This window comes from Trachinotus anak, unplaced genomic scaffold (assembly GCF_046630095.1).
Source record: "Trachinotus anak isolate AG129_WGS33_773 ecotype Australia unplaced genomic scaffold, CSIRO_AGI_Tana_v1 ptg000008l, whole genome shotgun sequence".
In the NCBI taxonomy this organism is placed as follows: Eukaryota; Metazoa; Chordata; class Actinopteri; order Carangiformes; family Carangidae; genus Trachinotus; species Trachinotus anak.
In genome coordinates, this window is record NW_027273859.1 from 11,984,380 (window position 1) to 12,011,004 (window position 26,625).

At 41.8% G+C, this 26,625-nt stretch overlaps 1 protein-coding gene across 8 annotated transcripts in view; it reads left to right on the forward strand.

The window, feature by feature from the left end:
* Positions 1-26,625, forward strand: part of kiaa0825 (KIAA0825 ortholog) — a 112,231-nt gene that overhangs the window by 17,963 nt on the left and 67,643 nt on the right. For all 8 annotated transcript variants that reach the window (XM_071482644.1, XM_071482647.1, XM_071482643.1 and 5 more), the window contains 10 exons: positions 4,982-5,149; positions 6,756-6,841; positions 7,046-7,297; positions 12,065-12,342; positions 13,963-14,113; positions 16,308-16,498; positions 18,280-18,486; positions 18,621-18,731; positions 20,463-20,602; positions 24,051-24,230. In XM_071482644.1, coding sequence (XP_071338745.1) covers positions 4,982-5,149; positions 6,756-6,841; positions 7,046-7,297; positions 12,065-12,342; positions 13,963-14,113; positions 16,308-16,498; positions 18,280-18,486; positions 18,621-18,731; positions 20,463-20,602; positions 24,051-24,230 — 1,764 coding nt within the window. The remainder of the gene's footprint in view (positions 1-4,981; positions 5,150-6,755; positions 6,842-7,045; positions 7,298-12,064; positions 12,343-13,962; positions 14,114-16,307; positions 16,499-18,279; positions 18,487-18,620; positions 18,732-20,462; positions 20,603-24,050; positions 24,231-26,625) is intronic.

A 26,625-nucleotide genomic window follows, 5' to 3' on the forward strand; every position in this document is an offset into this window, starting at 1 on the left:
TTGACACCCTATGAGATGAGCACACAAGGAGGCATGGATACACAGAAAACACAGGCACAAAAAGAAACACACAGAAGTGCTCAAGAGCCACAGCATTACACCCTTGGAGTAAAGCCCCATGATTAGAATGAAGTGGTGTACAAATATACATGCACACACATACACAAGATTGGGATGGACCAGCCCATTTTGACATTTAAGCGTCTGGCTAGAGTAGTTAACTTCTGTATCAATGTGATAAGAAAAGCACATGATGGCCACTGCAGGAGAAACTTGCAGGAGAGTTGTTAGGTCATGTCCAGTTGTATATTGGCGCTTTGTTTTCACTGCTGCTCTGCCCTCAGCAGGACTTCTCTCACAGTTTGTGTGAACTGTTGAGTACAGGAACCATTTTAAATGGGGTTAACTTCCAGTCTATTGCTATTCATTGAAAAGGAAATATTTTTGTTTCATTCGGTAATTTAGTTTCCAACCAGACCACTGTGCCCTGTGGAGTCCAACAAGGGTGAGTACTTGACCCCCTTCTATTCAATATCCATATGCTTGTGTTCAAAGGGGAACAACAGTGATTTTACACATAAAAACCTGTTTCGAGGTCTAGAGGAGTCCTATTGCATATGTGAAAAAAGGGCTCCAGAGAGAGCTGCATGAAGATTGATAAACTGCCTCTAGTGGCTTAACTTGATGCAGCTTTAGTTGAGGCTGAAGGCAAGTCTGAAAATGACTAAAAAAATCTGAGTGTGCGAGTTTACCAAACCTCTGTAGTTTGCTCGCCCTCTCAGCTTGAGGTTTGTGGCTTGAAGCCACATTAGCCGATATGAGTAAACACCCAAATGTCCGACTGAACCGTCAGCAGTGGAGTTGCATCATGGATAATGTGGGTACCAGTTTTGAGAAGGAAAAAGACCACTTGGAATAAAATAGGCTACTTTTCTGATTCTGCTGTATCGTTGGCACTTTTTTTCATTTGTTCATTGTCTGACAATTTTGTAGAAGTCCAGTGCTAAATAATTAACATAACTATGCAGATAACATCCAAATCTTCATAGCTCTCTATAGCTTGTGATCCCATCAACCCACAGTTTCACAGCATTAGATGAACAGATGTACCAGCATTGACTTCAACAAATAAAGGGAAATCTGAAATAAGTGTTTTAGCACACAGAAAAGTGCCCTTGTATGCAAAGAATCAGGCCAGTAATGTGGGTGTTATTGTGTCCTGGGATATAGATTTTAGCAGTCACATCACATCAGTCTTTTATCATCTGAGATGCAGTCCTAGGTTTCATGTCTAGACAGTATTTCAAAAAGCTGATCCATGCTTTTATTTTCAGCTGGTTAGATTATGGTAAGTCTCTTCTTAGGCCCACTCATTGAAGCTTTTAGGCAACTACAATTTGTCCAAAATGCAGCTGCCAGGATGTTAATAAAAGCAGACACAATTTTTTTTTGTTTGCTTTATGCATTTTATGCAATACATAAAACATATTTTTCTAATATGTAAGACATATGCTAAAAGTGCTTGCCTTCTGATCCTTTTCTCTCTGGATATAATGAAACCAAACAGGAGGGTGCTGGCCAACACATGTATCTGCACAAACAGAAAACTCATCTTCACATACAGTGATCACATGATAAGATACTGGAGGCAAGTCGGGTAGTGTGGTAAGAGAGAGGCAGACCGCCCCTCTGATGGTCTGATTTACACTACAGAGGGACAGAATAAGAGAAAGAGAGGAAAATGAGGGACAGAGGATGAGAGGGGGAGAGATGCTGTGCTGGAGAGAAATTAAATCAGTGGCTAAATTATTGCATGATTGCCCATTCCCCAAAGACTTGGGCATCATTTGGTAGAAAGTGTCTAATAATTGGTTTTCGGCCATGTCAGACACATGCAATTCCCCCTACTAATGGCTCTGTTAGGAAGAACTGGGCCTCCTGGGTCAGAGAAGGACAGGAAATAGCCAGACGGCAAAAAGCGCCCTACGCCCTTCTCCTTTTTTCTCCTCAGATAAACGGGGGAACAACAGAGAAAGAGAGAGACAGAGAGAGAGAGAGAGGTGGCAAGAAGAAGAGAGTGTGTATGTGAGCGAAGAGGAAATGAAGTGGCAATAAGTGCAGCCAAAGGGGAAATGCTCTTCACCGTGAGTTTAATACATCAGACTGGGGATTTGGCAGCCCGCCACACAGCAATTGTTTACCTTTTTGCTCACTGGCTGCATCTGTTCTGTTTTGTAAACGGCACTAAACTATTCGCCCGTAAACACCGGAATCAATAACAACTGCTAAGGGAATTCCCTTATCCCGCCCCTCCCTCTCTTTCCCTCCCTCTCTTCCTCATGTTTTCATCCCTTACCACCACCCCTTTCCCTTCCCCTAGATCTCCTCCTCTCTCCCCTCTCTCTCTCTGTTCCCTGCCAGTCAAGAGCAGTGTGTGTGCATGTGTGTATGTGCGTATGTGAGACAGAGAGTGTGCTGTGGAGCTGATGGTGTAACCCACAGGAGAGACAGACAAGGAGAAGACTGATGGCTCGCCAAAAATACCTGCTCTATTTGTTTTTTCCTTTTGTGTTACATTGTTGTCATTGTTAAAAGCTACAAACTGAAACTGGCCACTGTAGACCGGCAGAGTTTGGTATTTTCAGACATTTTTTACAATGTTCCTGTTCAAAATGAACATAAAGCCCCCATCACCACCACCATCGTACATGCGCACGCACACACACACACACACACGCGTTTTCTGTTTCGCACATGACATATTGAATGACATATTGCTTCACATATGTTTCTTTGCTTTGAGGGCTTCTGAAAAGACTCATACTGCTTTATGTGTACCACAGTAATATGACTAATCATTGATTTTTTTCTTTTGGTTCATAAGAACATCCTCACAATATAACATCATATGGGGGAGCTCTTTTATAAACATATCATTTTTGCCCAGCTTTCAGCACTAGCCCTCCCTTATTGATTCTCAGTACACTGACCTTTGGTTGAACTCTTTTGCCTGCTAGTGCCCTTCCTCATTCTAGTCTATGAGACATGCCATGCTCTACGCTATATGACACACCTGGGTGCTTTTAAGCACACCCTCTCCATCAACCAGCTATGAGAGCCTCCATTTGGCCTCACTGTTGTGACAAAGGTATAATGAGGTTTAGATGGCTATGTACTAGACTGCTATGGCTATAAGGCTATTTGGCTAGGGAGGCGACTATAAATACCTATATAGCCTGGGCGGCAGAGCTCAATGAGAGGCTGAGGCATTGCTAAACATCAAGGTCATGTGTGACTACTTAGAGTGTGACTTAGTGAGCAAGTGAACCAGTCATCAGGTCACAGGTTGAATGAATGAATAGAATGAATGGTGAGAAAGAAGACAGACAGAGATGATGCTCTGGAGAAGTTGATGTGCTAGATGAAGTAGTGGTTAATAGTTGCTATGCTCAGATGATTGCCCCACAGAAGGTTACAGTGATAGCTTTATAGAGACTCCAGCGCCTCTCTCTTTAAAATGTGTCCCTGTCTCATCCCGTTTAGATTTTTTTACTCTCAAGTTGTTGACAGCTTTAGTGTGCCCCTGTGTTTAGGAACGGAAAGCTCTGTTGATTTTCTGGTGACTTCAGAAATAGACGTGATTGGTAGTGCGTGCGTGAATGTGCAAGCTGGAGAAAGAGGCTGGCATGTGGGTGTCAGCCAGGTCACGCATGTAAACATGCAGTATGAGGTAGTCTCTTTAGCACAGATTCCCACTAGACCGCATTACTGAGGAGCTGCTGAACTGCGGACACATGCAGCTTAATTACATACACACATACACACAAATGCATGCACACACATTTTAACACACACCAAATAATTATACAGCTATTCACATGCAATTTCATATGTGCTTTCACACACACTTGCACATAAATACATGTATACACTTGGACTTGCAAACACAAACAAACTAGAGGTCAGAATATATTCCACTATGACCACAGCGTCCGGTTGCAGTGTGGCAATTATCCTGCAAGACTGACATGTGCAAATATGTGTAAAAGTGTCCTCTACAAATCAAGTTATACATAATTCCACGCATTACATGCACATAAACACGTGTGCTCATTCGATAAACACAAACACACAAAAACTCATCGACTCTCACTCATAAACACTAATGTTAATATACACAAGTGCCTACACACGCACACAGAGTCAAGCCTCATGCATGATTAAACCAGGCATCCTTGGGGACAGTGTGTTGTCATATTGTCAGTTTTTGTTTAACAATATGGCAAAATTACATTAGGATCCAGAGGCAATAATGTTACAATTATTTGAGAAGTAACCCCCTCTTCTTTCTTTCGTTCTCAACACTCAATCATCTTGGTGCTTTCAGAGTCAAGGCTAATACTGAGCTCATCCATTCCCAAATGCTTTTGCAGTGGAGGAGCTCATTTAAGCGGACACACAAAAGTATTTGTGCATGTGTCTGGAAGTATGGCAACGCATCTCCCAGCCGCCCATTCTGCAGCTTAATGCGGAACATCCCCAGGGTGATGGCTTTGGCAGCCTCCAAAATGGGAAATCCATATTTGCCGAGGGGGTCATCGGCGGGTTATGGGGAGAAAAGTTTTGTGCCGAGAGAGAAGGATGTGCATGTGTGACTTTTCAGGGAGCAAAGTTTTGCATATTTTTTCACTGTCTCTTTGTTTATGCTGCGTATTGGGAAAACATGAATGGGTCGATATTTATAAGAGGTGCCGTGCGAGGCAAGACTTCAGGATGGGGTTGTTTTCTGATGAGTGCATGTAGGTTGGGAGGTTGGGTTGAAAACCTATTTTCATGAAACTGTTTATGTTGCTTTACTGAACTGTAAACTGTAGTGCAGCTCTCCCTCCTCTATCTCTCTGTCAGTCACACATTCAGAAGCATATGCACTGTGTATTTTCTCTCTTTCTCTCTTTTACATTCAGTTTTTTCCCCCTCACAGTGCCAATGGAACTTCCCATGAAAAACAGGAGCTTTAGTCTGACCTCCCACCAGTTGAGGGCGTTAACCCAGCTGGCCTGCACTCTGTTGGGGTTTGAGAGCAATGTGAAGGAGCTGGTCACTAACATGACCTTCATTAACTGTACAGGAGACACTCCCTGTGTAAAAGGTACGACTCCATCCCTCCAAAATACACACGTGTATACATATTAGACATATAATAAGGGCTGTAGCTCCCACTGAGGTCACTGAGGTCATGCTCTCAGGATTTTACTATGAATTTGGGAAATCTTAGTGACCTGAGGTGTTTCTATTTTACAATTCAAAAATGGCAGATACTTTGAAGGCTGATTCAATATTCCTGAGACCAATATCCCTAAAATCCTCAATTTTCTGGCCAAAAAATATTAAAATATATTCAGTGCTTCCCTGGGAATCTGACAGTGGGGAGCAGATTTTGAAACACCGTTTAGACCATCAAGTAAGAAAATGAATGATGAAAACGGATGAATGATTGAATAATTAAATTGTTAATAATTACAGTAATTAAAAAATGAGAGACTTTGTTCTGTGAGTGTGTTGAGGTTACAGTGGGGAGGGATCATGACCTCAGAATTTGTAAAACTGTGGCTACAGTCCTGCATGTGTGCCGCACCTCCAGGCGTAAGGAGTTACACCCCCACAAACACACACACGCACACATGCACAAGCAGACACATATTGTTACTTGTTCTAGCGAGACGTCTGAGTTGTGTCTGAAGAAATGTGTTATTTGAGTCAGGAATTATCTTGGGTGTTATATAAGCCTTTAGTATCCTTTTCCTCTCTCCCCTTTGAACTGCCGCTGCAGAGATGTTAAATGAAAGCTTTTGGTGCATGGGGTAATTTCCATAAAGGTTACATTTACAAAAACAAGACTTGCAGAAAGGCTCAATTTACAGAGAGGTAAACAGCCTTTAAAGGGCAGTTATCCAAATCATTAATTCCAGGCAATCAAACGGCTTAATTACCAGAAATTCATCAGATGGGCTTAAAGGTCAAAAAGTGATGCGCTTGCTGCTTCCTCCTTCTTCCATTCCATGCGGTCTTGTTCGGCTAAATTGCCTCGCCTGGGGTCTTACTCTTCGCCTTCTGATTAGGAAACTGCGGCCTTGATGTTCGCGCTTTTTAATTGCAACCCAACCCAACATCCTGTATGCTTGTCTTCACATCACCCCCCTGCACTCTCCCACACATCCACACAATCTTCCCTCATGGAATTACCCCATATATAGTTGATACTATCTGGGTTCAAATCAAATCTAAGACCCAACTTTAGACTCATAAAGCTGTCGCCATTTGCATTTACTGCCTATTTCTGCTCCCTCTAAAGCATGTACAGTTATACTCCGGTCATTGTGTCTCATTTTGGCTAGTGGGGGGAGAGGGGAGCACTGTGTCCCATATCTGTAACCAGATATGGGACACAGGAGTTACATACAGTTGCTTTCATGTTACAGCACTTGGCATTCAGTCAGGCTTTTAATACATAACATCATACAGTGATATGGAAATAGTCATGCTAAATAATGCAAAGATTTGAAAGATGCTACAGATACCCGCCGCATAGCTTTTCATTTTCAAACTGGGGTATCTTCTGTATAATTATAGGTCTCTTGTGAAATTTCACTGACATGATTTGAGAACTTGACCAAGCACAGATACTGTTTAATGTCTTACAGATGTATTATATGATGTTTGCATTAAAAATATATATTTATATATTGGTCAATTAGGCATCCTGAAAAAGAGTAGAGAGGATTCAGATATGACAACAGATGGCAAGAAATCGACAGCAGAAACACTTCTCCACACACCAGAGGTGAGTCTTTTGGATGTGCTCCTTTTTAAGACCCTGCAAGAAAGTTTCTGATCTATTACAAATATTCAATGTCATTAAGCCCTATTATCTTTTTCTATAATTATGAAGAGGCAAGACAATGTGTAGCAGTGAAGTAGAACAGGTGAAATATTCCCTTCAGCACTCAGACATTAATTGGCGGTTGCCTCGTCTCCTGTTTTTCAGGCGCAGGTTCTGGAGTTTAACTGGAGGTCAGCATTTAGGGGGCTGGTCCCTCACATGGAGCATTGTGTTAAAGTGGTGCTGGATGATGTGTGTGCCAAGAGTCTACAGCAGGAAGAGGCCCTATATTGTTCAGGACACACCTCCATCACCCTGTGTTGCACAAGGGGACACACTGCTGCCAGTCCCGCACATCTCAGAGAAGACTCCTTCTACACGCCCTCAGAGAGAGAGACTCCCAAAATGATAGCCAAGGTACTCCAGATGTAAAGTATGATCTTTTATTCATTATTGAACAGTTCTGATTGAGGACATGGCTTAAGCACTTTTGATTATTTAGTAGACTATAGTTCTGTTAATGTCAATGAGCCAGAATTCCTTCATGGTGAGTTACAAACACGCAAATACTCTCTAGACAAGGGGCAATACATGAGTTGAATTACTGCCTTGTGGGTCAACATCCACAATGTCTGTTTGATGACTTTACAGTGACTTGTCTGAAAACCATCTCATCTTGCAGGTTATACAGGAAAACACAAGGGAACACACATCTGACCTATCCTTTTCGTTCTCCTCTCAAAGGCACCATCTGTAATACTAATGTAACAAAGTTGTAGACTTGCTACCAAAATGAAAAACCCAGCATCAGAATGTGCTATCACTTCTAGATTGAATGACAGAATTTTAAGTACACTGACTAAAACTGGACAAAGACTCAGCTGATGAACTGTTAACAAGAGTCAGCAAGCTTGTTAACCTACAATTTTGCAACAAAGTCAGTTGCAAAGACAAAAGTCCACCCATCCAAAATCACTGGAGCACAGGATTTAGTTATTTTCCGTTTGCTGCCAGGAAAGGGCATTAGCTTACCTTTATTTTAATTTATCCCTTCCTAATGTCCAGAAATGTTTTAACAGTGGATTTCCATCACAATTTCCAAATCTGTAGTTAGCAGTTTAGACAGTAAACTAGGAGCTTTATCAAGTCATGTTCCCATGGACATAAATCATCTGATTTTGACCAGTAATTAGAGTAAGGTGACTAATCTGTTTAAATGGGTTAATTATAGGACTTTGTCATTTCTATTCTTTTCTTCATGGTGTGTAGCAGAGCTAACTTAATTAAGATGCCTCCTCCACATTATATTTCTCTCATGTTGTTATCACTGAATTACCTTGTGACTTTCTGCAACTGCTGAAATAAAACTGACTTTTAAGCACTTCTCTTCACTGTACTTACAGATAGTACAGAAAGATGCTTTGCTTAAGAAAGACACACCACTCTCTAGATGCCCACTAGCACAGCTGGAAGAACAAAAGGTCTGCAGCTTGGCGAGCATTTGTGAATGATGAAACATGAAAGGGACGGTGAAGGTGTGAGCTAATCTTTGGAATTATCATCACTTTGAGTGTCATCTGTGTCATTAGATACATTATTTGTCACAAGATCCAACATGAAAACTCTGATAGCAAGGTTTTTACATCATGTCAATGCTGTACAGCAATGCATCTAAATGATTGTTTCATATGTTGGAGAATATGATTTATTTTGATAGAACATAAAATAATTCCTTATTTGTGCCACATACAGTCTTACGATATTCAATCAAATAAGATTTATTCATGAAAAAAAGTGTGTATATATATATATATATATATATATATGTATGTATATATATATACCCTAGTTGTAGTAGTGCATGTTTCACCATACACACCCGGGTCCCTGTCCTATTCATCCTCCTTTATCCACCTGGCTGAACAATGCAGGTCTACACACATCACCCAGACCCAGGGAGATTAATGGTTTTTTTAGCCCCAAAGGAAAGCACCCTCTATAATAGAAAGCCCAAATGATTTGGGCCTGACACAGTTGACACACTGGATCAGAAAGGGCCTTGGGAAGAGTCATCAGTAATACTTGAGGGGAGGACTCTGGGGGACAAAAGAGAGACAGGAGGAAACCAAGAAGGGTGTAAGGGCGATATTATAAGGGCTAGATGGTGTGTAGAGAAAGGTGTTGAATAGGGGAAAGTATAGGGTATACAGATGATGCAGATGTTTACAGAGGATGTATCACAAAGTCACAGAGGCTAGGGTAGAGAGCGGGATAAAGAGGGGATAGTGTGAGAGATGGCATGAGAGGAGAGGTCCTGGGAAATGGCAGAAAGAGGTGAAGTAGACACCAGAGACTGACTTTTCTCAGCAGGAAGACCAGTGTCTGATGTGAGACTAGGCTTAGTGTCTAACTCTACAAAGGATCCCCAGTGTTTGGTATTTCTTTTTAAAATGACACTATGTTGTTTTTCTTCTGTCTCTTCTCTTACTCTTCTTTCCAATTATGCTGTTGCTGAGCAATCAGCAAACTTCTCCTCCAACCAGCTCTCTCAAACTTTTTTTTTAACTCGCATTCCCCTGTCTTCCTCTCAACTCCTCTGCTACCCACTACTCTCCTCTACACTGAACACTTTTGTACAGACTTTTATCATTGCCCCCCCCCCTTCCCCCCAGCCCTTTACACTGACAGTAGTTGTGGCTTTCATTGCTAACGAGCGTCAGAATTTGTCTGTGCTCAGGACCTGTACAACGTATTTATGTGTAGGTCAATGCTTCAAAGATGAGGGCCCTTCAGCCCAAAGGTTATACATGCATGCATTTGCATTCAATAACACCGAGCCAGACAGACATCCAAGACGAGACTGTAAGATATTATATATATATTTCCCCCTCCCCCTGTCTTTTTTTGACAGTAGCCCTAGTGTTTGAGCAGAGAGCAAATTACTATACAAGACATAAGCATGAAATATGGCTGGTTCAAAGGCATTATGATGGATCAATATTTCACACATTTATATTCATATGTTCATACCTCAATCCTCACTTTTTTCATGTGAACCCACTTCACTGTCTGTATTACCATACATATGCAGGCTGTGATGATACTGCTCATCCATCAGAGTACTTTAGATAGTGAACTTTATTGGCAGTCAGATGTGCGCTGAATGCCAAAGACCCTGTGTTCAACAGCTGGAACTCGGCCTCCTGTCAGAATCTGGGATTGAACTCTTCTTGTTTGGGTGGGCCCCTCTAACCTTAATGCTGGCTCTCTATTATAGCAACAGAGGTGCCTTTTCTGCATTCATACTTCACTGAACCCCTCACCTGCGTGTTCAGTTCCCCACTTGTCTGTCTACTCCAAATTCTGCACACACAAACAGCCCTCTCTTAAAACTACACACAATCTCTTTCACCTTGCTGCAATAGTCCTGGTGGGATTCCAGGCTTTGATCTTAGCTAGTTAAGGTTTCAGTCTGACTTCAACGTGGACGTGTGCGTGTAGTTATTTTTGTGTGAGGATGACTGTCTGCTCAGTACGTGCATGTTTGTGTGTGTCTGTCTGTGTGCCAAAACTGTATGTGTATGAGATGCTTCTCCAGGGTCTCTCCTTCGCCCTGGTAATGCTGAGTGTTGTGTCTGCCTCTGCTTCCTAAGCTCCTAATAACTACATGCAGTCAGATATTGACTGTTGTCCAAACAGTCATTGTTCCCAGGCCTTTTAACCACACTGGAAGCTTTTCTGGAGAAAACTGTGTAAAGAGATTGTGAGATTGTCAATTGTGTACACATGCTGGAGCCCTGATCTGACAGAATGTCGAACTACCCAATCAGCCCTACAGTAAGTCGAGTAATAGAGTGTGTATCTCCAGACACAAGTAATACATACTGTGATTGATTGATCGATCGATTGATTGATTAAACTGGCATCGAGTTTAGGTGATTTCTTTCCCCTCAGTGTGACATGGCTTGGTAGCTCTAGGGATTATGGGAAATATGCTTTGTTTTAAGGCCTTTTAAGATTCTGCCTGACATATAACTCACATGTATAAGTGTATAAATTTGGATTTGATCTCACACACATGGCTGACTCCTCGGCACCTGCCTAATCATCTTTCACAATGTGATGTCAATATGAAGCACGCGAGTTAGTGGAGGCAGGGGTGTCAAGGTGCGCCTGTGTCTTGGTGAGCATCTTGTTATCTGCAGTAATAGGTACAGTACATGGTGCTTTGTCTGCAGAAGAGTTGTTAAACTATTACACATGTGCGTGAGCTGCAACCAGGACCACACCATCCTAACACACACACACACAGACATGACTACAGCTAGTGTAGTGCCATGTTTGTGAAATTGTTTCACTGGAAGAAGGAACTCTCAGTGTTGTATCATGACAGCTGTGCTGATTGACACAATGCTGTCATTATATTAATTAAAAACATTAAGATTTCAGCTTTAAGTAAATACCGGCAAATACCTGCTTATCTGGGTCTCAGCAAGCACACATACTCAACTATTTTAAAGTGCCTTGATCAGCCAGTCTCCCAGCCCCAGGAGAGGGAAAGGTGTAGGCAGCCATGTCCCTATAGGCCTTTCTTCAGGACAAATGTGGATAAAAGAGATAAGTCTTGCTTGTTGCTTTGGCAGTTTATAGAGCAAGCTGTAAGTCTTTTACATTGCAGAAACATCCCTCTCTCCCTCTCTTTCAGTCTAACCTTAGCCTGACCTTTTCTTTCCTCTTTGCATGTCTGATGTCCCACCTCTCACCTATGCACTACAACATTGCTGTTTGAATGTGATTAACATGCTGTGACACATGTGATGCATGCTGTTATAAAATTAGACAAGTGCTGATGGTTCCGCTAAAGTAAAAGTTTTATTTGACCTGATAGCAATTATGCATGTTCAGCAGCAAAGTTTATGTGGAGGGCATGGCTGTAGACATCTGTATTCTACAATTGCACTGTTTTTCAGCTGTAATGACTTGCACAATGTTAGAGAAAATACATGTGTAATACTCATCTCAGTCTTGAATCCTTGTCATTCTGATGTCTCCTTGCAAATGTTCCATTATTTACAACTAACGAGGTCTCTTTCTGATGTTTTTCTTTTTCATTATTCCCTCTTACTGACAGAATTTCCCTCTGTTATTGAGATCTTCTTGTCTTTGCCTTATCTCACCCATCAGTTCTGTGGAACAATCATGGCCGAGTTGGATGCCTTACTACCCTTGGCAGCAGCCTGCAGGGACAGCTCACTCCTGGAGGTGCGATCAAGCTTTGTGGAGGCGTGTGGCAGGGCAGCCTTTGCCATGTTGGGCCGGGTGCAGGAGAGGGCCCTGGAGGTACCATCATCTGCACCCATGAAGAACCTCCCTGTTCTGCTGGCCACAGGCATTTATGTGCACCAACGACTGGAGCACTACCATGCCAGGCTGAAAGATACAAATACTACTGCTGCTAAAGTGTAAGTAGAGAGTGTGTGCATGTGTGTGTGTTTGTGGTTGGATTGTGTATGCTTGTGGTTGATATGGGATGGGACGGAGAATGGTATTTTGGTTGCAATGAGTATATACATGTGTTTATTTTACTATCTGTAGTATCTATATCTACAGCTTGTGTCTTCCTGTCTGTCTATCTATCCAACTATCTATAGATAGATTCCAGCATTCACTGGATGAAAAAACTGTTATTGGCAATTGAGTGGAAATTGAATATGAATGAATAACTTGAAAATCAGTTTAGAAGGGCTTGACATTTGCTCTACAGTGGTTCGTTGAAAAGACAATTTTGATGCTTTGTTCCAGAAAAGAGAACCAAATGTTGCATTTACAAATGAGGATTGTACACTATGTTCCTTTGTGCTATAATAACAGGGACATTACTGGAACCAACATCACTGATGTATAAGCCCACAGATGGTGACTGTAGACTGTAAGGTTGTGCTGTCACAGTGATCAGACAGACATCAAACTTCAGTTGCCATCAAATCCTATTAGGGTTCGGAGTAAGAATACAAGTATGCCACCCATCACAGATGTTGTGTCAAGTTTTGTTCAAAACCCGAGCCCTCTCACAGCTGCCACATTCTTGTACCCACGCTTAGCCTTGTTTCCAGGATTACTCGTTGTTCCTCTTCTTTCACATTACTCAATAATTTCAAAACTGCTGTTAGTTTATCGACAATAGCCTAATCAGACAGTTAACAGCCTACTCAACAGATAATAAACTAAACTGAATTACAAACAACTGTACAACAGACTGAATTAGTATATTACAACTCACTCCAGCAATCCTGTATATATTGTCATATCATTTTTGACTTCCATCCAAGTCATGAGGTAGATATTTAATGAGCAATAAGCAAATACGAGACAAGAAAGACTGGATCAAAGAGATTCCTGTTTCTGTAACGGGCAAGTCTTGTCATACAGGCAGAAAACATGAGAAACATTTTGAAAGGTTTTAAAATTTCAAGGAAATTGTATGTGTGAGATTAAGAGGAGGGTTCCAGAGAGTTTTAAGAAAAAAGTGATTGACAGGTGGTAATGACAGCCATATTATGTCTACATCTGGCGAGTTTTTATGCCCCATAATACCCCCTTAACCCCTGCTCTCTGCAGATCCCCTCTAAGGCATCCCTAGTGCCCTCGGTGCTCCTGTTGTCCCACCTCTGGCCCTGTGCACCCCTCCACCTGCACCTGCACCGTGCCCCCTCCGGTCATAAAGCACTTTCCTCTCTCCACACCATTCGATCCCCCTGGCTTTAAGCCTGCTGCACCCCTGTTAAACTCTTGCCTCGCTCTGGAAAGTATCAAGGCAGGCAGATTTAAAGGATATAAAATGTCATACTGAACTTGAAGAATAAATCATCTGTTCTTTCATCTAATCATTTTACCTCATGTTTGTTTGATAGCTTCCTGAATATACAGTAGTCAATTATGCATCTGAATTATAGGATTGTGCCCTTTTGGACTCTTGACCCCAGCTGTTCCTTTCTTTTTTTCTTAATGCACCACATGTATTAATGATTATGTATATTTTCTGTCATAACCTTGAAAAGTTTGTTTCCTTCCTCTATGCCTAGATCCCTGACCCTACTGCCTATACAGAAGTACCGAGACACAGTGGATGCCTTGAAAGACCAGCTGACCAGTTACTGTATCCAGATTTGTTCCACCTGCATTCTCCAGGATGCTGAGAGTCACCACTGGGCTGACCCAAAACCCTTCTATGAGGTAAACTGTCCTTACATTTCCGATAATATGTTTGGTTGAATTTTCTTTTTTGCCTAAGAGACCTTGAAATATGATTAACGAGACTATGCTAAAGACTTGCATTATAGAATATACTTAGCTGTCTTCATTTACCTTAGTGCGTGGCATTTAAAATAAATCAGTGGAGCCTATATGAGTGGTACTTATTAACCCCCAACTCAAAAGTCAGTGACACATAAAATAACCCCAGAATTGTTTGGTATTTATTTCATTACTTTCATTGTAAAAAGTGAGAGTTCTAATGCCACATGTCTTAGCAGGCTTGTTCTTTAGAGTATGAAGAACTCTAGGAATTATACTCCGGAGCTTTCTTGCTTCTTCTTTTCATTCCCACAATACACCTTTACCTCCCACTCTCCCTCTTCTAACCAAGCCTTCTACTCTGAGCTCCCTGAGAACATCTGTGGCTTCCATGCTGCCCTGGGGCTCCAGGGATTCAGCTGTCTGAAGTCTGCAGTCTACACTGGGACTGTCTGGAAACAACATAGGGCCCCTGGAACTCCCCTACCTTTATGCCCTTAAACCAATCTAAACCTCCCCTCTCTTTCTTACTTTACCCCGCTTTTGCCTGTTTTTCCCTTTGTTCCTCCCTCCTTCCCTGGGTCACTGGTGTCAGACAGACCTGCTGTGCGCAGGTGTGTGCTTTTGTTCAAGCATGCCTGTGTGCATCTGTACAGATGAATGCATGTGTGGGTGTGCAGCAGCAGCATCTCAGGATGTGTGTTTCATTTGTTGTGTGTATGTACGTGTCTGCATTTTTTATGTCTGTATATGTGTAGTTGTATGTATCAGGTTTCCATCTCCCGGATCCACAGCCCTGTGTCTTGGCTCTTCACAGCTCTAGAGAGAACCCTCTCCAGCTTGCATTTCTCTTTCTTTTTTTCATTGATATTGACACACGAATAGCTGTTGGCTGAGTAATATTTAATATGCTATAATAACAGCATATAAGGTCAGTTAGGGTGATCAGTTAAGAAGTTTAGAACATGACCTTGGTTACCTTTCTTGTCAGGATTTTGCTTTCAGAGCCTGAGGAGAATACAAAATGTCATAAGAAAAGAAAAGCAGTCATGAGTTTCCAAGTTTATTCTATCCTCAGTTCCCTGTCCCAGATTCAGTCTTCACTCTTGCCAGGTCTTCATCCTTAATAGGAAATTGTTCATAGTTGACCTGGCTGGTTAAATAAAGTTTGACTTGAATAAAGGGATAAAACATCCCAGCCACACATGTCGTTGTGGCTGCTTTTGGTTTTGATCCAGCGTTTGTGTCTGTGTTTGCTCCACTGAGTCCACAGGCGGAGGATGGCGGCCTAATCCCGGACATAGAGCTTGGTCACGCTCCCCATCAACTAGCGATCCCTAAATGACTGGCTCCAGGGAGGAGAGGGAGGGAGAGGAAGGAGAAAACTAAAATATGAGATAGATGAGGTGAAGTGGGAGGAAAATGAGAAGGGACTTAAGGGTATGATGAGATGAAGATGGGAGGAAGTTGAGGAGTTTTGGATGTGTCAGTATCTTTGCCCCACACACACACACACACACACACACACAGATACACACACAAACCCACACACCATCTACTGGAGCAGTGTATTGGTGGAGGTTAAACATGAGGATTTTGGGTGAGTAGAGGTAGAGGAGGGAGGTTTAATGACTGAATCCTTCTATATCTTTTCTGACAAAGCTGCACGATGCCAGGATAATAATCCCCTTCTCTCCATCTGTCCTCCTCCTCTCTCTGTCGGTCTGTCTTTCTTCTCACTCTTGCTTTGCTCACTTTATTGAGAAAAGTCCTCAATTTCTCCCCTGCTCTCTTTCGCTTTCTGTATGGGTGAGTGTGTATGCATGTGAAAGTGTGTGCCTGTTGTGATGTGTTCTCCAGTTCAAGACTTTAAAGCAGTCTAAAATCCCAGTGGGGGAAGAAACCCAGGTGCAGAGTGCAGGTGGCGTGACCACTGAAACATCCTGGTGTTGACAGACCTGCCTCCATCTCTGTCTCTCTCTTTCTACTCCTTCATGTTTTCTCTCTCACTCTCTCTTTCTCTCCCTCTATTTTTATCTCCCCTTCTCTGCTTTTTTTCTTCACTGTCAATGTCCATATCACAATATATCTTCATCTGTAACCCCTCCCTCCCATCCACCACTCTCTACCACAGGGCGAGCGCTGTTCCTTTTCAGTGCAGATGTGGTTCTATTTCCTGTGTGGGCTCCGTAGCGACCTGTGGGCTGTCCTTCCGGCTGAGATGGCCAAGGACGTGCTTGGCCAGGTTCTGTCAGAGACTTTACAGCTGCTGGTGCAAAGATATGCCAGAGCCTGTCCTTCATACAAGAGACACCTGCAAATCAGGTACTTTATCATGCACCACTGTGACCACAATGATTTTCATCTGAGATTTAACCTAGTAGGCTAGGTAGGCTACTAAAATAAAAACACTCTAAATGTAGTACTATAATGCAATATACTATAGATCCTTACCTATTGTTGAAACACTTATAATGGAAGTATTGATATGACAATGCATATTTTTCAACCAACAAATTTGTCTGGACCATTTCCACTGAGGAAACTCTCCTTAATGTCTCTGGTTGTATTTTGCTGCTATGGGCAGATTTGTTATAATTTCTACCTATATAAGTCACATGATTAACCAGCACAGGAATTCCACAGGTTATTTACTCTTAATCAAATTTCTAGAAAATTTACAAAATCATGATATGTACCAGTATCAATTTCAGAGCGTAAAAGTGCGTTTTCTTTAGTAGAAGGTTTTATCTCTGTTGCAGAGCAGACTTATCAGAGCAACAGTCTTGCCACAAGGGTCTTTAGCTTTAAGAGCTGCCTGTTAATGTCGGCTTAACAGCTGATGTGTAAAGTTTATTCTTGACCTCGGAAACAGCAGCTGAGAGGAAAATGTCAACCTTAGCTTCTCTGGAGCTCAGAGAAAATGTAAATTGGCACATCTACAATTCCATGAAGAAGTACTTCATCTGCTGATGTAGATCATGTGATATGATTAGCCGCTAAATGGACCTTGTAGTGATAATTTTTTCTCAGTCTCTGTTTAAAAGTTTAGGAATGGGCTGTGAACCTCAGGAGGAATCAAAATTGATTTTTTTTTCATCAATAATTTGTGGTTTTCCTGGAAATTATCAATGACTATAGATCATAAGTGTGTACCTCTGTGTCATTAAGCTTTTATGTTTTCATGTGCATTATTTTCTCTGTACCTTCCACACATATAGCACATCTTAGTATAGTCTTATGAATGTGGACGCGGTGCCTGCTGTATAATGACAATGAATGAATGATAATCACTGTTGGCCTAGTTTCACTCAGTTCCTGTGGGCCTGATGGTGGAGCTCTAAATGTAATGTTAGCACATCTTAGACACACATTCTGTACAAGTTCATGTGGTCCTCCTCTCCTTCCCCTTTTTCGTCTTTTTCCTCCAAATACCTGAAAGATGACAATGAACAGCTTAAACTGTGACACACAATAAGAGGAGGAAAGAGTGACAAAGATATAGTGCAGTATACATGTGTAGCACTGCATGATGTCCACACAAAGCCTGGTTTATGTTGCTTGGAGATGTGCGTGTTTCTGAAGGGACAGTGGTAATGTGTAAGTCCAGGCTAAACAGATGGCTTTTCAAAGCTTCTCTGAGTTTCCTATGTGTATAGAACTCACATGGGTACTCTTATGCTGACCCAGCTCTCCTGTATAAGTCCATCCCTGTCTCTAATAACGATTTAGGAAAGCAAGGATGAGGAGATGAGAGATGATGAGCAGCTCTCCCCAACCAAATGAGGGAACAGATTTATGGGTGTTTAAATGTAAAAGCACTGACTTTTATAGTGAAACCCAAAGCCAGCAGTACACTTTCCAACAATAAAATCACTAGGAGGTTCTGCTATCTGACTGGCTGTGCAATGAGGCTGTTAAGTCATGATGTAATGGTGGATGCCAGCCTTTCAAGACAGAGATGTTCTCTTTCAGTGCCTTAACATCATAGTGCCTTTCTCCTTCTTCTCTCTCTCTTTATGTGTTCTCACATATTCCCTCACATCTCATCTTTTCTGCTTTCATCTGTACATTCACCTTTTCTGTTTGCTTACTGTGTGTCCAAGATGTGACATTACAGCAATGTTGCTGTATGTGGAGCAGCTTATGTGGAGTTTGTGTGAAAGTCCTGAGGCCTTGGTGCGCTCCAATCCTTCCTCAGCAATAGCCATAATCGCGGGCGGATCTGACTGGCCATACCAAATCCACAGCCTGTGTGATCAGCTCCTGACAATCCTTGTCATTGTCACAGCACCTCTATCTTTGCTCTATAGGTTTGTATGCACATTATGTTTTTGTTATTTAATTTACAGTCCAGTAAAAATACAACCTAATTATACCAATTGGTATTGGTACTTTATTTATCATCTAATCTCAAAACTGCAACATGCGATCTCAATTCCTCCAGGACATTTATGATTAATTCTGCAGAGGAATCCATGCCACAGCAGCCTGACAGCTCTGTCGTACACTGGCTAAATGCTATCAACCCTGACCTCTTCACAGAGCAGGCCATAAGGTATGTAAAGTACACCCATCATACAATCTATCACCTGTCATATAGTAGGCACACATACAGAATACATGTTCACATGCAAACACACATACACGCACACTCTGTAATGCCAAGCCATCACACACACCTCCACCCACTGTATGTAGAGAACCATATGTGTGTGTTGTGTTATATTCACATGCTGTATGTGCAGATATATAACTAGACTTACCCGTTGCTGAGGGTTTCAAGCTTGAGTTGCAGTGGTAATATAACACAGATGCAGATGCTGAGAAGCTGAGGAAGAAAAAAAATAAAAAATAAACTACCGTTGCTGCTGAGGCTGATTATGTTTATGTTGATGGTTGCTTTACACATTAGGTGTCAATAGAGTGCACTGTGGTGTGTATGTGCTTGACTATGCCTGAATGTGCACATGCAGGCACACATGTGTGTACATGTGTGTCCAGTTACTGTTGTGACCTCCCTTGTGCAGTCAATCACTCTCTCCCCTCACCCTTGACTCTACCCTCCTCCCCTCTCATCTCCCTCACAGCCAGAGGTGATGTCATTGCGTGCTGATGGAGCACAAATCAAACTAACCCCCGGTCTCCTGCTCCTAAGTATTGGAGAGCTGAAATTAGTTTATTTTTATGACCTCTCTATTTCTCTGCTCCCACCTCTTGCCTGCATGCAAAGGCGCCAGGGGGCTTGCCAGTGGCCCGGGGCCAGATCCACAGGTTCTCGTCCAGGACCTGGCCTCTGAGGCCAAATCTTTTCCCAGCCCATTAAAATAAAACCCATTGTTATGGTTATTAAATAAAACAATAATAAAATCACAAAGCACATAAATAAATCATCCAGCATTACAGGCTGTAAAGAAAGCATCTGAAGTTATGTTTTCTGGCCTTATGAGTGTCTCTGCATTTACACACATTCATGTTCTGCACATATGTGTATGTGTGTGTCTGTATCTGTGTGTCTTCGTTCTGTAAGCTGACCCTGCGCTGTAGCCGGGTAGATTTATCAGAGCAGTTAAAAGAGGATTTCTTCTGGATTTGCAGTCCCAGTGACATCATAAATTGTACTGTCAGATTGAAGCATAGTTTTCCTCAGTCAAGCAGCAGGGTGCACCCTGCTCTAGCTTTCTGGCTCAAATAGAATGGTTAATTTCTGGGCAGACACCCCCTGTACAGCCTCCCGCCTCCTTGCTCTTCAGACAAACTCTGTCCATTCCTTCCATTAGATTTTATTGAGATGTATAAAGTAACATGCAGGCACACACATGTCAGCATGCTCTCACACTTGCACACATACATAACCACAAGCATCAGCACTGAAGGGTGCACATGCACACACACAGCAAAGATATGGCTCATTACCCACAGCTGGCTGCAGCCTCTTGGTTATACAAAAGATGTAGGAGGGGGGTACTGCTGTATATTCATGTATTTGGCTGTCTCCCAAATGTTAATTTGCTTTTAGCTGGCCAAGATTAGAGCTAATTCCTTCCCGGTGCACACTATAAGTAAGCGAGAGTGAAGGCATTTGCAGACTAAGCTTGTATCAGGAGTGAGTGACACTGAAGGAAGTTACCATTGTGGCATAAACACTATTGTCATCCAAGACAACTGTGTCTTTCACAGCTCTGAAGTTTTTTCCTCCTTTGTTGTCTCTTGCTAAATGGACTGCTATCTGTACACTCACCTGACACTGCAGAACTGTCAACTTTGTTTTCCTTTTTTCCACTCTCAGAGATGGCCTTATGGGCCAGGCAGCCTTTGCATGTCAGCTGAGGCTGCTGACCTCTGACCCAGGATGCAATCCCAAGTTGCTACTGCGAATGCTGCTGTACAGAGACTGTCACCTGCCCCGAATACTCCTGGAAAACTCTTGTAAGTCTGCTTTTTCAGAGTACATGGATTGGTATATGTTAATGGAACAAGGGCCCAGTGTTTTTATATTTGTGTGGTATACATGCCTAGCTGTCCATCTTTTAGTAGAAAATTGAAGTCACTAACTTTAGTTCTTCAATATGATATTTTTTTATAATACTGGACCCACAGAGTCGATCCTGCAGGGGATAAGCGTGAGAAGGTGTTTACCAGTGTCTTAATTATGGTGCTCTAAGATCCTAAGCGAGTTATATAGACCTTAGATGAGCTCTATCCATTTTATGAAGTTATCATCAGCATCTTTGCCATCATCATCATTTTCACCTTGGTCATCATCATCACTAAATCAATAGAGCGCAGTAATAAACACTCAACAGGCCCAGGCGGAGCACACAGGCTGACCTTTAAAGATTTTCCCTTCCTTCTTCTCTCCTCCGCACCAGCAACAGTCTAACCTTTAAAGACTGTTGTGCACTCGCACATTAATTCACATTATAGCGACCTCATTAATAACAACTCTCACTGTCTTGTTCTCTCGCTTGGTCTGAGTCTGGCTCAGAGGCTCTGCAATGCTTCTCCCTGCACGCTGCCGTAAATCAGTGCTGGAAGCGCTGACTCTCGTGTGTTATCACGGTGACGGGCTAATTAACCAGGAAGCAGACAGACAGAAGGAACAGCTTGACTGAATGCCTACACTCCCATAAGCCACTGCACTTCCCCATACATGTACTGTATATACTAGAGTATTTGTTGGTGCTGTAGTAACAAGACCAGGTCAAAACATAGTATATGGCTGGACTGCCTATGGTCAAATCCTGATTTCATAAACGTGATGTTGTCTGATAAAATACATAAGTTAAAGACAAGGGCTGAGCTGTGATTTCAGCTGTATTTACTTGTAAAATTATCCTTAGCCTTTATTTACCTCAACTCTAGAATGTGACAGAGTTTTACTTGAGGCAGACTTGTATTAAAGGCAGGTCTTTATTTTTAACTTTCTCTGTTTGAAATGTCTAATTGGATATAGCAGTATTTTAGTATGAAGCCTTGTTTTCAGTCACTCCTGTTTGCCGTGAAAAATTTTGTGAAATACATGTTAATGCAACTCAGCATTTCCTGTACTCATTTCAAATCAAAAGCCCTGTAATGTTTCAGTGGGCAGAAACCTTTTATTTCTTAACAGGGCTTTTACTGCTATGCTGCAGCAAGTGCATTGTCTCATTTCCGGTGGTTGGTGTTTCAGTTGTTTACATGCTATTCAGATCTGCTAGTTTCTTCAGCAGTTACCGATGACTTCTCTCTGCCCCTCACACTCTCCTGCTCTCTCTGCTTGGTGTGTCTTATGTTTAGTTACTCCTTTGCCTCCCCTAGAAATAGTGATACATGTAATGAAAGTAGTTTATTTGCTTTAAGAAAGTATACTGGAAGCGTTCCTCCACTTCACTGCCTGAAACATCTATGGCATCTATACACAGTCCTGCCATGTACTAGGTTTATACCCAGTCTTGTTTTAAAAAAAAAAGCCCTAAATCTAGCAACAAAATCTCAGCGATGAGGCACTCAGCTGATCAGTGGTAGAAATATCACCACTCAGTCAGTCAGTCAGGAACTGTGTGTGTGTGTGTGTGTGTGTGTGTGTGTGTGTGTGTGTGTGTGTATACACATACATGAATATCAGCTCACTAGAGAGCAAGGTAGCAACAAAATGACCTATTTATTTGCTGAAGGATAACGACTCTTCCTATTAACAATAATAGTTTTTGCTTAAATCAGATCATACACCACTTCTGGTACACACACTCTCATACACATACGCAAAGCCTTTTTATTATGAATAGTGTATCTGCTACCAATTACAAAGGTTTGCAGAGAGGGCCCTTGTGACTGGTTGATTAGTTGTCCATAAGATAAACAGGTGCATGCATTGGCTATGTATCAAGGCTGGATAAGCTTAGAAACAGAGACGGATAGAAAGTGAATGAGAAACAATAGAGAAAGCAACCAAGAAAAACTCACAAACACACAGGAATTTATGTTTTGCAGCAGGAGTGGAAACTCCACACAGATGTGCCAGTGCACTGTCAACTGCTTTTCTGAAATTATCTGCTGCTCAATAATGGGATCATTATTAAAAGGCACCTAGTTAACCAGCCATGCTCTCCTGCACCCCAAGTGGAAATTAATGTTAGTCACCCCTGTTTCCTTGGACCATTGCAGCCACAGCAGTGATATCCAGAACACCCTGTCCTTAAGGACCAATTACTAGACTGGCAGAGAACAAGATGCCGATATAACCCACATAATGCTGCTTAATAGACTGATTGTAGGTCAGGGTGGTTGACCACTTATGAGTGAGAGTGTGTGTGTGTGTGTGTGTGTGTGTGTGTGTGTGTGTGTGTTTGTTTGTGTGTGTGTGTGTGTGTGTAAGATGTTTGATAGTGAAAGAAACAGAGATGTAAAGGGAATTTAGAGATAGAAACAGGGAGACAGAAATGAGTTGTAATCCGGACCTTTAGTTGCGGCAATGCTCCCCACCTGCCTGTTATTAAGATAGGTGATATTACTGGGTCTTTAATGCAGCAGATAATTTAGCCCTGTCATTTTAAAATAGTCTAGTATTAGTCACTAGGCAGCCATGCTTTTTTCCCATCACAGCGCCCCCTCATTGACTGCTGCGTTGCATACACTCTCCTATTCAGATAGCTGTCATCTCCCACACAGTAGACTGACAGACCGCTGGATGTCTGCCACCTCTGGAGCAATGGGCCTTTCCTCAGCAACCCCTGTCAACTTAACACACACACACTTGTAAGCACACAAAACACATATATAGACATCCATACTGGTTACACAAGCACACACCTCCATCCTCAGCCCTGTGCTCAGACAGCAACCCCCACAAGGACACCCTGTCAAAACCTCTTCCTTTTCACTTCCTGTCTCCATGTGCTGTGGATCCCACAGCCAGGGGCTTTGAAATCTGTTTCTTTTTCAGTTTTTCCTGGTCTGTTTTTTTCCCCTCCATCTAACACAGATGTGGGTTTTTCTTCCCCTTCTATTCCACAATGCCTTTTGTTCGCCCTTTCTGTTAACATGTGTCAGGTTGGGCAGCCTTGACATTTTCCAATGTGTTTTTGTGCGAAGAAATCAAGTTGCTGTTTCATAGGATAGAGTTTTAGATCCTTCCTTACCAACCTCCATAAGGTTGATATTTTCTGAATCATAATTCAAAAAACAGTCAGATTTTACACTCACCTACACAACCCTAACTGAATGTATGTGTGCATATGCGTAAGCTTTTTCATCTCTTTATGCATCCTGTTGTTTTTGTGTGTGTGTTTTTGTAAGTGCTTCAGAATATCACATTTAATGAATTCACACACATTTATTGGTATTATGCCCAAAAGCATCTCACCAGACTATTTAATTGTTTTGTTTTTTTTTTCAGATTTTTGTCAGGAGAGTGCCTTAGACACATCTACAGAGAGTTGCCAGGCAGGAGATGACTTCATAGTCACATTGTTCAACCTTTTAACTTGCCTGAATACTGTTCCCAAGGCCTTGACTCAGGCCCTTCAACCATACCTTGAGAGGGCACACATATGGGATCATCTCTACACACTGGCAGGTGAAGTAGCAACTAGTTGCTGTATAACATTGTAGTTTACTGGTCATTAGTACAGACTGGACTCACACTGATGTGGAGGTCAGAGTAGTACTAGAGGCCATAGTATTATTCTATATCGTACCACTGCACAACCCCTCCATTGTATGTCAATTATTGTGTGCTTTGAAATAAAATGCTATGATCACAATTTAGTTATCATCCAGCCATTTTCTATACTGCTTATCTGGGTCATGTGGGAAAGGGGGGGGGGGGGGGGGGTGCTGGAGCCAATCCCAGCTGACATTGGGCGAGGGCGGGGTACACCCTGGACAGGTCGTCGGTCCATCACATGGCTGACACATAGAGACAAACAATCACACACTCACTCGCAATTTAGAGTTACCAATCAACCTAACATGTATGTCTTTGGAGTGTGGGAGGAAGCTGGAGTACCCTGAGGAAACCCATGCAGACACATGGAGAACATGCAAACTGCACACAGAAAGGCCCCAGGTCTGGGTTTCTGACTTCTTGCTGTGAGGCTAACCACCCTTTTATTTATCATGTTAATAGAAATTATACCCTAATGTTATTAAATAATATGTTCATTTGTTGGGACAAAAATAAATTTTTGCTACAGGAGAGCAACTTTAATGTCATATTATTTCATGTATTTTCATTGCTCGTTAGCCTAGTGCTATTTCGCTTATAGGGCAGGATAATGTAATATTTATCTATTCTATGCTACAAAATAAAGTGATGATAAAATACTAAGTCAGTGCCATTTTCATTTCATGTTGAATTAGAAAACTTAAAAAACTAACTGACAGCTGTTTCATGGTTAGATAACAGGAAATCTCCAATTTGAATTTTGACCACATTTTCTCTAAATGTATTAGATATATTTCTAAATTCAAGAGTAAATCTGCCCACAAAAAAAAATCCCTTTTTTTTTTTTTTACAGCCAGTGTTGACATTGCATGCACGTGAGCTAAAGAATGACTTTAATATGCAGTTACAGAGACTGCAATTACTCCCCAACTCTTTCTTTCTGCCTCTCTCTGGTACAAGCTTTGATACAGAGCTTAATCAGAACTCCTGTGGAGTATGGAGCTCTTTTTGGTGGTGATTTTTATATCCTGGGTGAGTGGTAATTATTGTAGCATAAATTAGGGTGATTGGAGAAGAGTATTTGGATGGAGACAGAGCAAGGGAGGGGTCGACAGAGGGAAAGAACGAAAAAGAGATAGAGTGAGCCAGAGAGAAATTCTCAATGTCATCCAATCATGATTTATCCTCACAGGGTAATTAGTTTAATTATTGGACTGTGCCAAATCTTTGTATTATAATTTTGGTTACAGGATACCCCCAGTGCCCCCATTTCTATTTAAACTGTTCACTGAGTTAACTTTCATAGATTACATTGAGAGTTTAATATTTTGCACTTTAACTGATGTTTCATCACACTGTAGTGGGTTGTTTCAAATCAATACACTAGTCAATATGGTAGCAGGTGGTGTAAAGTCTGAAAACCAAGTGACTTTGAAAAATAGGTCTAGGTCTCACCTGCCACAAAGTGCTTCTCCTTCCAAAAGCTATATCATTTTCTGTTCCTCTCTCCTCTTTTTCTGTGGGTCTGAGGTCACACATTTGTTCGGCGTCCCTGGGGATTTCAGTGTACTGTCAGTGACACCACAGTACTATATCTCTCTGCTGTATCCTTTGGTTTTACAGCCGACACCTTAGGAAGTTTATGGGTGGGATACACCTTGATGCTGTAGCTGCTCTGCTATCAGTACGAGCGGGATATGAAAGGGCAGAGCGATGAAAGACACTGTGCACCTGGTGAAAGTTGTAAGATTTCTCCGGTCAGGCCACCTGGTTTTGATTGAGAACATCTGAATTTGACTTGATGTTACTTGCTCTTACTGTAGATGTTTCAACAAAATACTGTAGCACTCTGAGGATTCGCAAGCTGTTTGTATCACTGTATTTTCCTATTGGTTGAAAAGTGGAATAATTTCCGACATACCTAGTAATGACTAGGTGGCACTATCAATACCTATAATATGAAATGTATCCCACTCTAATTTGGTAGCAATTATGAAATTTTATCTACCCTTCTTTTTTATGTAAATAGTATGGCATGTTGGTGTCCAAAAGCTTAATGATGTCAAACCTAGTATATTCATAGAATAGTATTTTGATAGAATGCAATTAAAAGCTCCTACATACAGCAGTGAAAGTCTCCCTTGTGCTGCATCTCTCCTTTTAAAATAATTAAAAACAAGGTGTTTTGTACAGCATCATGTCTGCATATTAAATTCAACAAGACAAAATCTCCATTACCATTTGATTTCTGTTCATAGTCTGTTGGTTGGCAGTCTCAATAATTTTAAAGACAGGCATACATTTT